At 36.0% G+C, this 15,764-nt stretch overlaps 1 protein-coding gene across 8 annotated transcripts in view; it reads right to left on the minus strand.

The window, feature by feature from the left end:
* Positions 1-15,764, minus strand: part of LOC112045273 (nucleolar protein 4) — a 180,199-nt gene that overhangs the window by 78,510 nt on the left and 85,925 nt on the right. For all 8 annotated transcript variants that reach the window (XM_052889358.1, XM_052889364.1, XM_052889351.1 and 5 more), the window contains 2 exons: positions 4,121-4,255; positions 1,948-2,766 (listed from right to left, as the gene is read on the minus strand). In XM_052889358.1, the coding sequence (XP_052745318.1) occupies positions 1,948-2,766; positions 4,121-4,255 (954 nt within the window). The remainder of the gene's footprint in view (positions 1-1,947; positions 2,767-4,120; positions 4,256-15,764) is intronic.

Genomic DNA, 15,764 nt, shown 5'->3' on the forward strand with positions numbered 1-15,764 from the left:
TGAATCAATCGGTCGCAAGGGCCTTCGCGAGCATCGCACGGTTACTTGTCAGGTACGACCGCCGATAAATCCTGAAGTCCTAGTAGGATGAATTCTAAAACTTCGCCAAATCCTTCCATATCCTTTCAACCTGACTATTTGTCAATGCGACTCGGCCGTTTTACCCGCAATTTCAACGGAGTTCGATAATCTATCGAACTCCTATCTAGAAGCTAATATGTAATATGTATGTCGTCAGTAGCCTTTACATTTTTTTAACTTTGGGTGGAATCTTAGAGATGAATCGTCTAAAAATATATATAATTTTCATTTGAATCGGATTTGTTTTTATGCGAATTCCAAAAATAATGAATTTCTTAATCCTCAAAAAACAATAATTAGTTACAGCTTCCGTGAAAATGTACCTTTTACCTTGTAAAGCTCTAAATACCTGTTTACCGCATGACAAACATTTTTAAAGATACTGAAAAAATATAACGACACTTAAATCCTTAAATAACTAGTACAAACGATGTCAACCTTTAACATGACGAGGGGTGAAATGACGATCATATTCAAGGAAACAAAAAAAATGTTATAAATCTACAACACTTTTTTACTGTATCAGTGAAAATAATTATATCTAACTATCTGTGTAGGTGTAAAGTTCTACTTAAATATTAAATCTGTTAGGTACACTACTAACTTCGCAAGCTAGGAATTCATTAAAATGTTTTTTATGATTTTTATGTAATATTTTAATAGAAAATTTCAATGGTTAACATCAACAGAATATCCCAGTACCCTTTTCAGTTTTGAAACCGCAAAAAGTATTTTTCTATACAAATATTTAACGAAAACATAATGCGCGGACGGGTTTAACCCTAGCTTAAACTTTCCGAACTAATGCTAAAGCCCGCGGTCTGTTCGACCCGCAAACGCGCTTTGTGGAGAAATTCTGTACCCCTTGTTATGATTTGGGAACTCTCTTCAATATGTATCAACATTTATATATTATGTACTAAATATGATTGTGGTTTATAACATACACTGCGTATGTGGGTATTATATGATCCGTCAAATAATCCTTCTTCTATATTTGAAACTAACGAACGCCTCGACTTTGACCGTGAATTCTACATTTCATTTTTATTTGTTACTATACATTGAAAAAAGTTGATCTGGGGTTAACAGCTTAGTTATTGTGAAAACAGGATTATATCCATTGAATAGTTTCGGATATCCGTATGAAAGGACCAACAGCTAGAAATTTTCAAAATGATTTTATTATTTTACTATTTTTAGCAGATTTCGTACTCGAAAATAAGTCTTTTTTTCTGAAAATAAATGTTTTTGAGGTGACAACTTCTTATAATTCGATGGAGCCTGCACACTCAAAAAAGATGACGTCACGCATCGTTCCCTCGCTCTAGGGTTGCCAACTTTTTTACAGGAAATAAAGTATAGGTATCTCGATCTAGGGTTGCCAGCTTTTCTTTAAAAAATATAATATATTCTGGTTTATGAAGATTATTAAACAGTATTATAAAAAAACGAAAAGTATTTAATTTAATTTATTGTTTTAAATACGTTAATTGAAATTTTCTTTTGAAAAATGCAACTCTTCCATCAGCATTTTCTTACGTTGTCACGTTCAACTATCGTCAGTAAACCGTATTTACAGAAAATTTCATTGTGTAGTCACTTCACACACACACACTCAATATTTTAGGTACGTACACGAGATTCAGCCTAGTCCGAGCGAAGAAACCAAGAAATACATTACGAATACACAGTAAACAATGAAGCCAAAGTTAATACCTCTTTAATTTCAATACGAATATGAATTTTAATAAAATATGGAAATAATTTAATCATTTATACTTTTACGATAGATTAAAGTTTTCTTTCGATAATAATTAAAGTTTCCTAGCCAGGCACCTATAACATTTTAAAGTGTCCACTTACCTTATTTTCTGAATCCAATCGATCCTGGCACCCCATGTTCCGCATATGCTTCAAATACGCCGTAGTGATTGGTACACTAAAGTCTATGTCATCACCATAATAAATACCACCATCAGGGCGCCATGGCTTTGGATATCGTCCGTACGAATGGGGAAAATCTAGACTAGCAGGTAACAACTTCTTTCTGGGTGGGGATCTTGATTTTGGGGGATCTTTTGAAGTCAAATTTGCAACGTCTAGTGGGTTGTACTTTTTATCCCGTTTGCTCTCAGACTTTTCAATGACATCATCTTCTTTTGTTGTGCCAGTTTCTTTTGGACTTTCATTTGGGGTTTCCTCGTCTTTCTTTTCAGTTGCAGGAGGTGGACTACATTGGACATCTTCTACGTCTATCACACTGTCGTCTTTATCTATTTCAGGGTCAGTTCTGACTGGCTCCTCTTCTCTGAATGGTTCCACTGAACTTCTGTTGTAAAGTGTGGTGGCATCAAAGCTGTTCTTAGTTGTAAGTTCTATGTACGTGGGTTCTTCCTCTTCAACCGGTTTGGGACTTTCGATTTTTTTGAGCGGCTGTAAGTCAGTGTAGTCGAATTTCGGTTCGTAGGAGTAGTTTTGCGCGGCATCTATTTCTGATTCCCAGTTTCTATAGTCGGGGGCACAGTGGGGGATGAAGGGTAGGTAGGGGTGGCGGGTGGGTGAGGGCGAGGGTGTGGGTAGGGGGGGCGGGGAGGCACTGCGCGGGCGCCGCGCGCACTCCGCGCAGCCTGTGAGGAAACGTGTGACTGCTTCCCGAGGGAGGAACGCGTAGGTTTCTGTTATCTGTGGACAAAAAATAGAGACGTTATGTTTTAAAAAACCGGCAAGTGCGAATAGAACTCGCGTCACGAGGGTTCCGAACAATGTTAATCTATGATATGGGTTGGTGATGATGATGATGATGACTTTATAGCCCGATATTCTTAAGGAAAGAATATTTACGTAAGTGAAATCGCAGAGCACAGTTACCTAGTTTTAAATAAAAAAGTTTTGATTGTCTAATAATTTGTTTAAATCGAATTATCGGGCAATCTATTTTAATTTACAAACGACTACAAATACTGCTTACAAAACCGGACCTATGTTGATAACCGTATGTGTCATTATTTTCTTTAACTATGGGAATGATTGTCTTTCGTAAATACAAATATCACTATAGAAGTACCCTATATGTTCATTTTGCTGTAATTATGAATAAAATAGGCTGTGTCCAATGATTATTTCATACTATAGATAGGTTACGTGCCTACAAAATCACCACAAAAAGTGATCCTAAGCTTCACTGAGAGCACACATGCACAATTATGTCTTTAATTCCAGCAACTAAATGAAATTAAGACAATTATACACATTTGTCCGCCTCAATTTTGGATGCGCAATTGCCCTATCAGCTCTAGTATAAAATATCATTGGCTGTGACAGACAGATACAAAGACTATAATAAGTATTGGATACGGACTTCATAGATGCAGAAAGAAGCAAACGCAAATGGTGCGACGAGCCTTGGGGCAGCCTTCTGGCGGGGCTTTTGCGTTTGCCCGAACCCCCTGCGTGACACTGCAGGGATCCCATTACGAAGTCTACAGCAATACACAATTCGAAAAAAGAAACTATACCTACGTTAGTACGAGGGTTTTTCATTACTAGGGCGGAAAAGAAGTAGAATTGGTACGCACGTAAGAAAACAAATCATGAAATCGTAAATTAATGATTTTTTATAATTTGAAACAATAGGTAGGTATGTACCTACCTACCTAATGTACCAATGAGGTAATGTACACCCCATATATTATAATAAATTTATAGTTTATTAGTCAGTATCAGAACAGTTATAAAGCTTTCATTTACTTTCTTTTTAAAGTAGTACCTATTCATAGAATATATTAGCCCATATTTTGGAGTATTTTTAATGATGCCACGCCATCTGTCGGAATATCTTTGAAATAGAACATGATGTGTTTGGCACCGGTACGGTTTGGCGTGCAGTGGTTTGTTTCGAGGGGTAGTTTGATAAGAATTTGTTCTTGGTTTTCGTTAGATGGCAGCATACATGCTATTTCATTTAAAATACTTTTTTAAATGAAATAGTATGATAACACTGTAGCAGCAACAAATATGATAATTAATATATACTCACTGTCCTATACGTTCGCTTTTGTCCAGCATGCTTTCCAGGTCTTCCTTCTAACTCAACATGGACAGTGTAGATTATGTCGAAAAAGTTTTCAACAATCGCCACTTTCCTATAAACTGGTTCTTGGTTAGCTGCATTCTGAAACAATAAAATATAAATATGAGTAACGATTTAGAAATAGACTGAACTATAAATATACAGACTTAAAAAAGTTAACAAGTAGCTTGATATCAGAACGTCCTTTTGCAGCGCCACCTGCTGTGCAATAGAGTAAAAATTATTAACACTAGTTATGCTACTTGTCACTAGGTGGCGCTACCAATAAAATACTGAAGTATTATGTCCTACCAATTAATTATTTTACACATCTGTAAGTACTACTGAATGCTGTAAAATATAAAAAGAAATATTACAGAAATAACCAAGTATTATAATAAAATATGTGTAGTGTCGAAGTAAGATTAAAGTATGTAACAAATACGTTTTTACCTAACCTATTTCTAGTTAAACATAATAAATAGGTACCTAGTAAGAATAAAATCTGAACTCTTCCGTAGATAAGTAAAAAGTTACAAATGTAGTAGAGCCCGGGATGCAATGCGGGACGCTAATCAGCAGCGGTCACTGGCCGGCGGGACGGATCTCGAGCGACGGGAGCGGGACGGGCCGAGCGGCGACCGTGACGCGGTATAATTAGCACTCGACGAGATATGATTACGGCTTCGATGTCCCTGGTGGGTTTTAATTACGTTATGTTCTATATTGTATTGGGTTACGTAGTTATACTTATATATATCTTGAACTTAATTCGTTGACATTTTTTAATTAAAAAAATAGTAGGTACTTCAGGAAGGTAAGGAATGAGTAGGTAGGTGTAAATTGACTGCACTGTCGATTCTCAGCTTGGGCCTATTAAAATAAAAGAATTTTAGTAACAGATAGGTTCTGAGTTATAGATTTATTTTAGTTTATACACTATGTTTTTTATTATTGTATAGTAGAGGACACCCACCTTCTCCTACTCCCGCCCTACACCTACCCATACCCCTGTTAATCCCTACTTCTACCCGACCTTTACCCTACCTCTACCCTATCCTTATCCTACCCCTACCCTACCCTAAGTATCCTATAGCCATCACCTGGTTCTAAGCTACCTCTCAACCAATTTCAGTCAAATCGGCTCTGCCGTTCTTGGACTGTACTTGTTCACGAGCCACGACTTCCTTTTATACATTTGGCTGGTGTTTTATATATTTGGCAGTTACCACCCAGTTTGGCAAAGACGTACCGCCAAGCGATTTAGCGTTCCGGTACGCTGTCGTTAAACACCCTATACGTGTGGATTTTCATCCTACGCCTAACAGGTTAGCCCGCTTCCACCTTAGATTTATTTTCCATCATCATTTACCATCAGATGAGATTGCATTCAGGTCAAGGGCTAATTTGTTAAGAATAAAAAAAATATATACAATTAATTTATTTATGTATTATTTAATATTTTAAACCGGGAAAACCCTCTAAAAAAATTACCTTCTTGACAAGTAAGACCACAGTGCAGTGCAGTGTTAACTTGACGACGAATAAAAAAGAATTGCACCGTAATTTATTTCAAGTTTAAACGCCAACAAATCGGCAAATTGTCAAGACATCAGGCAAGTGCGGGCAACGACACAACATCACAATATATTAGAGCCGGCAACAGGTGGCGCCTCCTCGCCACTCGCTCGGCCACCTGAAGCGATTTCCGAATGCTATTATTATTTCAATTTCAAACAGCCCAAGCACGAATCAGGCTATCTTTGTGTATTGAAAACAAGCAAAGGTCCACGATTTTTTAACCGACTTCCAAAAAGGAGGAGGTTCTACGTTCGGCTGTATATATGTTTTTTTGTCCACGTAGTGGTCAGTTTTATCCTCAAAAATGTTTTTTACATTTAAAGTTTCACCTGGTCTTTCGTCTTAACCTTAGATTCAATTGTATTAGGGGTTAAAGTATGAAATTGCCGATTTGTACTGAAAATCTAAATTGTTTATTTTTTAATTTTTAACAAATTTATTTAATCAAAATAATTGCCATTATTATCTATACATTGCTGCCATCTAATGGGAAGGTCATTAATGCCTTTGCGATAGAACTCCGACGATCTAGACTGCACAAACTGTGTAAAAGAATTTTGTACTGCCTCCTGGGAAGAAAACTTTTTGTCACGTAGATAATTGTCCAAATCACGATAAGCCGATATTCAAATGTTTCACATTTTTTAAAAAAAGAACATCATAGAAAACATTTGAAAAAAGTTTCATTCGAAAACCTCAAACCATGAAGATTCTATGTCAATTCAAAAAACCTATTGCAATAAAACGGCAATTTCATACTTTAACCCCTGTTATTAGTTTTTACCTAATGAGTTGGAACGCATATTGCTAGCCGCAGTAATTTTGGCTCTTCGTTTAAATGTCAGTTTGGTAGGCTAGGTTATTCGTTAGTTAGTTCAGCTTGCCGCTAGACTCCGCGCCATGAAAGAAATCCCGAGGCTAAAACGTGCTAGAAGGAAACTTGATGCCCTAAGCAGTCTTCCCCTATGCCCCCCATCCTTAAGTGACTAACTACAAAGAATTCATAAAAAACGAACGGATTTTGAAATTGCTCACAATGTGCTCGGTTTCTTTCTCAGCCGTCTCTGATGCCCTCTTGAACAAGATGCCTTATGCAATGGGGATGGTGACTAGCTTTGAATATATTGATTTTTATGATACATTCGGGTAAATAAAAGGTCAACTAATTTATACGTAAAAAGCAAAGACTGGATATTTGAAAAATAATAAACTTTCAAAATCTATTAATTTTTATATTTTATCGTAATTAGATGAAAATTAGTACAGTTTTAGATTCTTAATAATATTAGGAATAGTAATGTAACATTTTTCAATATGTGAACTATAAACATAAACGCACAAATAACAAAGATGTTTGTAATTTTGTTTGAATGCCCGATTTGTAAAATCTAACGATCAGCGAATCAACGACGTCATTAACGTGCCATTTTGTAAGAAAGAAAGAGTTTGAAAGACGCCTCTTTCAGAGATCCGTGGCAATGCCGCAAATCTGGTCCTTTAAATCCCTGTAGCTCCGAAAGTAAATGAATGATCGCAGATATCCTGTTAGTTTTAGAAAATTGCTTTACTATTATTAGCATACCTACTCCTGATTTATATACAATCAAAAAAACTGTCATCATCCCTAGTGTTTGAAAGATTTAAGCGAACACTTACGACTTAATTTTTTACTATGTAATGATGATGATTGATGCCGTTCTTCTTTCATCATGGTCGTCAGAGTAGGCTGCAGAATCACGAGAAGCCATAACTCGATAGTTCGAGAAGTAACGTTACGCGAGTGAACGTTAGTTACTTGTAAACTACCAGGGGCGCAGAACTACTTGAACGTAATGACATCGTCATTAAACAGAGTTGTATGGCGGGAAAATATCGACGTTTCTGGTCGGCCGCGTCAATAATGGCCCAGCCGGGCGCGCGGCGTCGGAACTCCCACCTGAGGAATAGGGTTGGGAGATAAAAAAGTCTTGTTAGGTATCGATAGTTAGAATTTTAAATTTTACTAAGTGATACTATGCAGTAATTCATTGTGGGTAATTTGTATTACAATGATATGTATATTTATTTCGGTGTCATTTCAAAAATATTATAGAATTAAATATTTATTAAATTATAAATAGGAGTATGTAGGTATAAGGTAAATGAATAATAAGTATATGTAAATGAAAAATATTCACTTCACGTCGTGAAAATTTCTAGTCAAACGAAGATGATAGACAACAAATTTTTAGATACGTACAATCAACATGTTTATATTAAAAAATATTTACACAGCGTAAAAGTGATCCAGGTTTTAATGATAATATTTTTTTCTAATTTTACTGATACTATTGACATTGATCATTAATACGTACCTACTCTGTTATTGTTTGAATTTAATAGCTCCTAATGTTACTGTTTATCTAGTTCTATTAACATTTACTAATTTGGACGAATTGATTAATTTCCTGTAAAAGGTATGAAAACCGAAATTAATTTAAGCTTGTACTGACCGAAATTTAATTAAAGCCTGCGAAAATTTCATCGTCGATTAACGATAGCTACGTCACTATTGCCGCTTTTCGTGCATTAATCAGCCTTTCGTTCGCTCTCGCCGCGTGCCAACGATGCTGATCCACCGCCAACATTAGGGCTGCCACAAGATAATAAACGATGTGAAATTATAATATACTCAAAGCGAAAGCCATCTTATTTACAATGTGACAACTATTATATTAAATTTAGTACTATAAAGTCGAAAGTGTAGTTGTCTTATTTATAGTTATTTATTTATTGTGCGACATATTGACGTTATGTCACCTTGAGTCGACGTATTTTAAGTGAATCGAGATAAATCTGGAAAGTTCCAGTCGTTGGTCGAGTCTGACACACCACACAGTATTTCCTATAAAAAGTAACCATGCGAGCCAAGTTTGAGGCTGTAAATTTTTAACAAATAATAAATTACTAAGGAATTATTTAAAAAGTTACTCTTATTGTTTATATATAAAGACGGGTGATGGGGATAAATAATATCTCTATCACCCGTCTCCATACCCCATGTATAATTTGGAGGTACGGTCGTTAATATTTTCTAAGCATATTGTTATTATTTACTTTTATTTGCAAAGATGTCTTTAAACAAAAGATATTCACACCATAGCACATACTAACGTTATACATAGTCTCGTGTTATTGCGTATCATTTTTCAAGTGATATAATATATATAATTATACATATATATTTGGTCGTGCATTTTTATCATGAGTCGACATCGATGCGCTACTCTTTTGTTACGTTACTATTGCCGCTTTGCATGCATCAATCATGTGTCGCTTGGTTTCACCGCGTGCCAGCAATCTGATCTGTCACTGTAACTGCAAACGACATAGATAAACGTTTTACGTATGTAATGCATTAAGCACTGCAACATTTAGTTCTTGTAATATAAATACTGGGTGAATATGTGTCACTTTTGGATGTAAAACATATTATGCGACGGATTGATGTGTTATGTTTTTTAATTAATTATTGATATTGAAATGGGATTTTGATGTTGATGAATACGCATAGCACATTTGTAAGATTTTAAATAATATTCTGTTAACTAATACACTGACGTGCAAGTAGCCGCAGTAATCATTTAATACAAAACATAATTGAATGAGCTGTGAGAAAAAAATATTTTACCATTTTTCTCACAGCTCTTTTACTAACATTTAAAGTTAATAAAAAAAGGAAGCATTACCTTCACATTAAGTATAATTTATTTACTTTTAATTTTACTCTATAAATTATTTATTGTATTAGTAAATAATTACATAATAAATATTTAGTAGCTCGTCCTAGTAATTCCGATTGTAACGAATTTTACAGTTAAGTTACTTACATCGACATCGATGTAAGTAACACAGCAACGTTACATCACTATAGCCGTTTGCTGCGCATTAATCAGCTGTCGTTTGGTCTCGCCGCGTGCCAGCGATCCGACCCGCCGCTGATGTCAGACCTCAGGGCTGCCACTGCACGAATAATTTATAAAACTGAATTATTTATTTTATTTCACCGGCCGCTATAGTAGAGCAGCGAATTAGTGTCTCTGCTTTCTCCATCCACGCCCGTGAGTTAGATTCTCACAACTGGAATGATATTGTGTAATGATCATGGATGTTTCCCAGTGTCAAACGGAGCATTGTGTTCACTGTTCAATCTAAATTGTATTGGTTTTTGAAAAATTGTATTTTCACCATAATGAGACTTGAAAGCACTGCCTCAGATTTACGTGTTCTTTAATAAATGCCTAACGAAATATTGCTCTATTTGGGCGACGGACTTCCTCGTAGCACCAGTGTTACAAATTGACTTATTTTGCTCACGTTTCGAAAACTAAAAATTTTATGAGAATGACATATCAGATTGATAGGTGGATCACGTGATCGTTTATAAGAAGATAATCGATATGTAAATGGCTTTAAGCCCAGGTGCTTATTTGGGTTTTTCCACCGACAATACAACATAGGTATTTACTATTTACATTGACTAAAAGAAACCTCGCTGTTTAACTCGTGTAATTCCCATTGCCGTGCGAATACGGGGATAAAATATATTACTCGGTGAAGATGTAACTTTCTACATGTGAAAGATTTTTTTTAATCGCTTGAGTAGTTTTAGAGTTAAACCGTAACAATCAAAACATCAAATCTTACGAATATCGAATCTTAGTTAGAATTAGTTTAGATATATTATTATTTATTTTTAATAGTAAGAGTGGCAGCCCTAACAGCAAGTTCGTCGTTGACAAGTGCCCCTCACGGGCCGCGTTTCGGCAGCTCACATCGACCGCTCCGACATCATTAGCGAAAAAGCGGGATTTTCTCATTCAATGGACGACAAATGATTTCGGGATAATATGGAAAATATGACATAACGAAATTGTAATAGGTATTTTAAATATACTAGTAGATAGGTATAAGTAAAAAATGCCACTGATCAGAGATTCAGTCCAGTACGTACCAAGAAATTTTCAAGATTAAGGAAAATTATATTCCGTAAAACTAATCTCTATTGGAAACATTCATAAAATTCATAGATTCATTATAATAAAGAAAAATCGAAGAACTACATTCTTGCTTCGTCGCGATGCATACAAATTACAAACACATAATTTAAATGGTCTGTGTTAACGATATCTCTAGCAAGCGATATGTTGAGCTTTTCATGTACTCTCTTATTTATGTTGCCTTAGTACTTCTCGACAATCAGTGATGGTAATACGACAGTAACTGACAACAACAACCCGATTTGCTAGTGTAGTTTAGTTATCGATTTTAATAAGTTTGCATCCAATCGATAAGTATCGTTGTTATTATTAAAAAAACTCAAAAAACGCATCATTAAACTACTAGCGGTCGCCCGCGACTGTGTATGAAATTCTGTTCAAACGGGAACGGGGACTACTCGGGTGCAATCGCGGTGCGTTTGCTAGTCTATACTAATAGAGAGGAAAGATTTGATTGTTTGTATGACACTATTGAACCCAATGATATTTTACAATAGAGACAGGGCACTAGCGTTTCAAAACTGAGGCGGAAAAAATATGCAGTTGTCTTAATTTAATTTAGTCGCTTATTGAAACACAAACACACAGACGTTATTTAAACAAATAATACCTAAATATCGTCTACAATGTCGAGTTGTGTGTTCAGGAAGTGTAATAAAAACTATACATGTATAGTTGAAAAATTCTTTCATTTTTAGGAAGCTACACTATCCCCGAGGGCCGAGAACTATTCCTACGAGAACGGGAACAACGCGGCGTCTGCTAGTTACTAAATAAAAAACATATAAATGTATAGGTGCGTGCTAACCGTTGATAAATTAAAAATACTCAAACGTGCGTTTGTGAATTTTAATGTATGGCGGTTTATACAGGACGCGCCGATATTCGCCGCGTATGCGGGCATTCGCCGCGGGATGTTTGCCGCGCGAACGTTCGCCCGACCGCGTGTTTGCTCTCACAACACGCACGCTGCCGAATATTAGACGCGGTTTATTAAATGTTGAATGTTCCATCGGTCGGCGAGACTTTTAGATGTAAGCGTTGAGTGGAGAATATTGAGTTTGGGGATTATTGTGATCGCAATTAATTTTTTTTTTAATTTACTTCTTTGTATAAATAGTTAGTAGTTACTTACATTCATCATGGCATCAACCATCAAATCTTAAATGGCGACATTTCCAACTTACAGGCGTCAGTTGAGGGAATAATATAGAGCCACAACGCTCCTATGCGATTTGGTGCGCATAGTCGATACTAATGTTACATTAGTATGGGTAACTAGCGGACGCCCGCGACTTCGTCCGCGTGGAATTTAGTTTTTCACAAATCCTTCGGGAACCATGAATTTTCTGGGATAAAAAGTAGCCTATATGTTAATCCAGGCTATAATATATGTTAATACCAAATTTCAGCTAATTCGGTTCAGTAGTCGAGGAGTGAAAGAGTAACAAACATTCATATCATCAAAATTATCAGTTTTCGCAAATCTCGGGAAACCCTGGATTTTTTCGGGATAAATAGTAGTTTCAGTAATAGCGGCGTTAAAGAGAAACAAACATCCAAACATACATCTAAACATCCATACAAACTTTCGCGTTAATAATATTAGTAGGATTTGTAAGATCTAGTGTAGCGATTTTGATTTTTTTTAACCACAATAATTAACTCACGTATATTTTATTTCCGTATCCGCAAATAACAATATCTGGCTCTTCAACGATCGTTTGCTGAGACACGGGGTGTAACACCACAAATATCCGAACTCCGTGTTGGTACTGCCGAATTTCTCGGAAGTAAGGAAAGCTCGATAATTCAATGTCGTTTATTTACCTAAAAGACAGTCTATGTATTTTAGTAGCTATAATTAATGTACCTATAGTCGAAATATGCCCTCTAACAGAATATAGCAGCACTAGACTCGACAAAGTGCTAAGCGCATGCGGTTATGCGGTCGGCAGCATGCGGGCCGGCCAACCGCATTCGCACGATCACGGCACTAAAATGTCACTGCTAGTGTCTTACTTAGTTGACTTGGACCACATCTGACGACTCAAACAATGTACTAGGAAATCGTTCGACTTATTCTATATTCTATACATCATAATGACCCACAGGGTCATGGCACCCTACCTACTTATATAATAAAATGGGGAACTTGACACAACGTTACAAATTTCCCGATTACAGGTGGTATTACTATTGATTATTTATGTTATTGTGAAGGGGAGGTATCAGTGTTGGTACAAATAAGAGGTTATTTGATGACTTGAGCTCAGTTGTTTGTTAGGCAGCGTTGACACCGTAGCGCTGCCAGTCGCGTTAGTAATTAAATGCAATAATGTTTTGTTGTAATTATTAATAATGTTTTGTGTATGTAATAGACCACTTACTTAGATTGAAGACACTTAGATTGATACTGCCTATCATTAATGATAATTTGGCTAGAAATTTTGAGGCAACCTGCTCGCAACATATTTTTTATTAACATCCTAATTTTGACTACAAATTTTAAAACCCAGTTAAAGTTCCAGACTTTAAACAAACAAACTCTTCTGCTTTAAAATATCATAGATAAGTCTGTGTTTAGGAAAATAAAAAGAAAATATCTCTATCCAATGTAGATGCTGCATTAGATTTATTGTTTTCAAAAAGGCATTCGAACAATGTTATAGGAACACACAACAGTCTTTATAGAACATCTACGAGTACCTATAATGTATTTGCGTATGCCCAGTACATAACATTCGATCTCACATAAATGAAACTCCAGGTAGGTAATGTATATGCCAGATACATGGTTTTATTTGTATGCGATTATGTAAATACGCGTATGTGCAGATACATAGATGCTCAAAGTAGAGAGCAAGTGAAGCGTGGGACAGATGATATCTCGAGACTGAGCTGACGGCGTCAAGTCTCGTTGCCAGTCTTTAGCGTATAGGGCTGCCAATTAACAATTTTATACAGTTTATTTATACGATTTATTTTCATCATTTTATATTTATTTATATTTTATACGATTTATTTTCATAGTTTCATTCATCTTTTTTTAATCAATGACAAATTTGCAGAAAAGGCCTTGACTGCGATATCACCTAATGTTAAGTGATGATGCAGTCTAAGATGGAAGCAAACTAGAGTCAGCCACTGAAGATCCAATAATATCACATGCCTGCTGCGCTAACGGCATGGGAGCCGATAAAACTGATCGTGTGTTGGTCGCGATCGGCGTGATGTCATGTACACGACCATAACACGATCAGTTTTCAGGATGTCAAGCCGTTAGCGCTGCAGGAATGTGGGCTTATTGGATGATGAGTGGCTAGCATTGCTTGGAAGAGGTTAAACAATCCGTAGGTACTTCAGACGGAATGTCTAAATCACATGGCGGTACGTCTTTACTGGTATGATGGTAACTAGCCACGGTCGATACCTACCACCACACCAGACCTGAGCCTAACGAGTAATTTAAGCTATATTTTATCTACATATTCTCTCGGGAACTATAAGCTCATTTTAGCATTTTTAATATTTTAATGATATTAATGGTAGTTAGTGGGCAACCCTACCGGTGCCGGGGCAACGGGCGGGGTAGCAGTGGGGGCGGAAGTGTCGTGCGTGCGATTTAATTCCATCGCCTCGCCCGGGACGCGGCGGCGGTTCGAGTGTACTCTAGCGATAGGGGAGTATTTACTGTACTTGTTCATCGATATCGAGTATCGACTCTATTGATAACATTATTTATATGTTATCAATATCGATAGTAGAAAGCCGTAGTTTCCTATTTCCTACCTATTTTACCCATTATAAAAGATATAAAAGAAATAGTTTTAGACTACCTCTAGTAACCTGACTACCTACTAGTGACATTAAAGGTAATACCTGTAATTGTAATGTGGTAATGTGGTAATACAGCCTTTAAGATGGAATGCTTTTGCCTAAAAGCTGTGTTGCTGGTAGGCAGATTTTAAAAGTTACATAAAATTATATTTATTTAAACCCTCAATTATGTGTATACGTTGCCCCGCTTTGACTTTTCATGAAGTGGTAACATCGGTGTTTTATATATTTTTTACACTTTTCATCGTGTAATGTAATTCATATTCATAAAAATTCAGTATCAATGCTCCATCTCCGAACGATTATTGAATCTCCGTGTAAGTTGCACTTGAGACAGAATATAATTAATAAATTCCTACGTGGAATGGTGGCAAGAATACTGGCTGCATTTCCTAGTTGCTTAATTTTTACACTTGAAATTTTTGAAATATTTTAAAAGTAGGTATAATATTGTCGATAGTTTATAAACCATAACATCACTAGTGAAAGCTAGAGCGGCGGCGGCCGCCGGCGGCTGCTCGTAAAATTGCGAGCCCAGGTGATTCTGTCGGCGTCGACTCCACACGTATATAGCTCACTGACATGAGCATAGGGTTGTCAAGCCCACTGTTATAGTATCATAGTATCTATTTATATTTAAGCTTTTAAAGCTCCACGGTCAATCAGCCGGACACAAAACCGAGAAGTCTTGGATCATAATCACTACTAACAAAGGCATTTGATTAGTCCGACAAAGACGTATGAATTTATAATTACTTTTCTTTTTAATTATGACTTTTAACCTAATTAAGGAATAGGTTAAACAATAAAGCAATAGCAATAGTCGAAAAAAATTTTAGTAATAACGTTTTAGATTGAATTTTTTCTTTAATTGGTTTGGGATCGGAGCGTTCACCCTACAACGACATACTAATTAATATTGAAAATGTGAGCTTGTTTGTTTATTTTTTCCTTCACGTCCTTATCTAATTATCACCATTAAAATTTACATACACATTGTCAGGATGAAAAGTCAATGATATAGAATTACTTTCAAAATAAAAGAGGGATGGAAAAAAGGTTATATTAATATTATAAACAGACAAGATATTTTCGTTTGTTTATAGTAAATAGGTTTCAAATTTATTGGAATAATTTCCATAATTTTTTCA

This window comes from Bicyclus anynana, chromosome 2 (assembly GCF_947172395.1).
Source record: "Bicyclus anynana chromosome 2, ilBicAnyn1.1, whole genome shotgun sequence".
NCBI classification, from domain to species: Eukaryota; Metazoa; Arthropoda; class Insecta; order Lepidoptera; family Nymphalidae; genus Bicyclus; species Bicyclus anynana.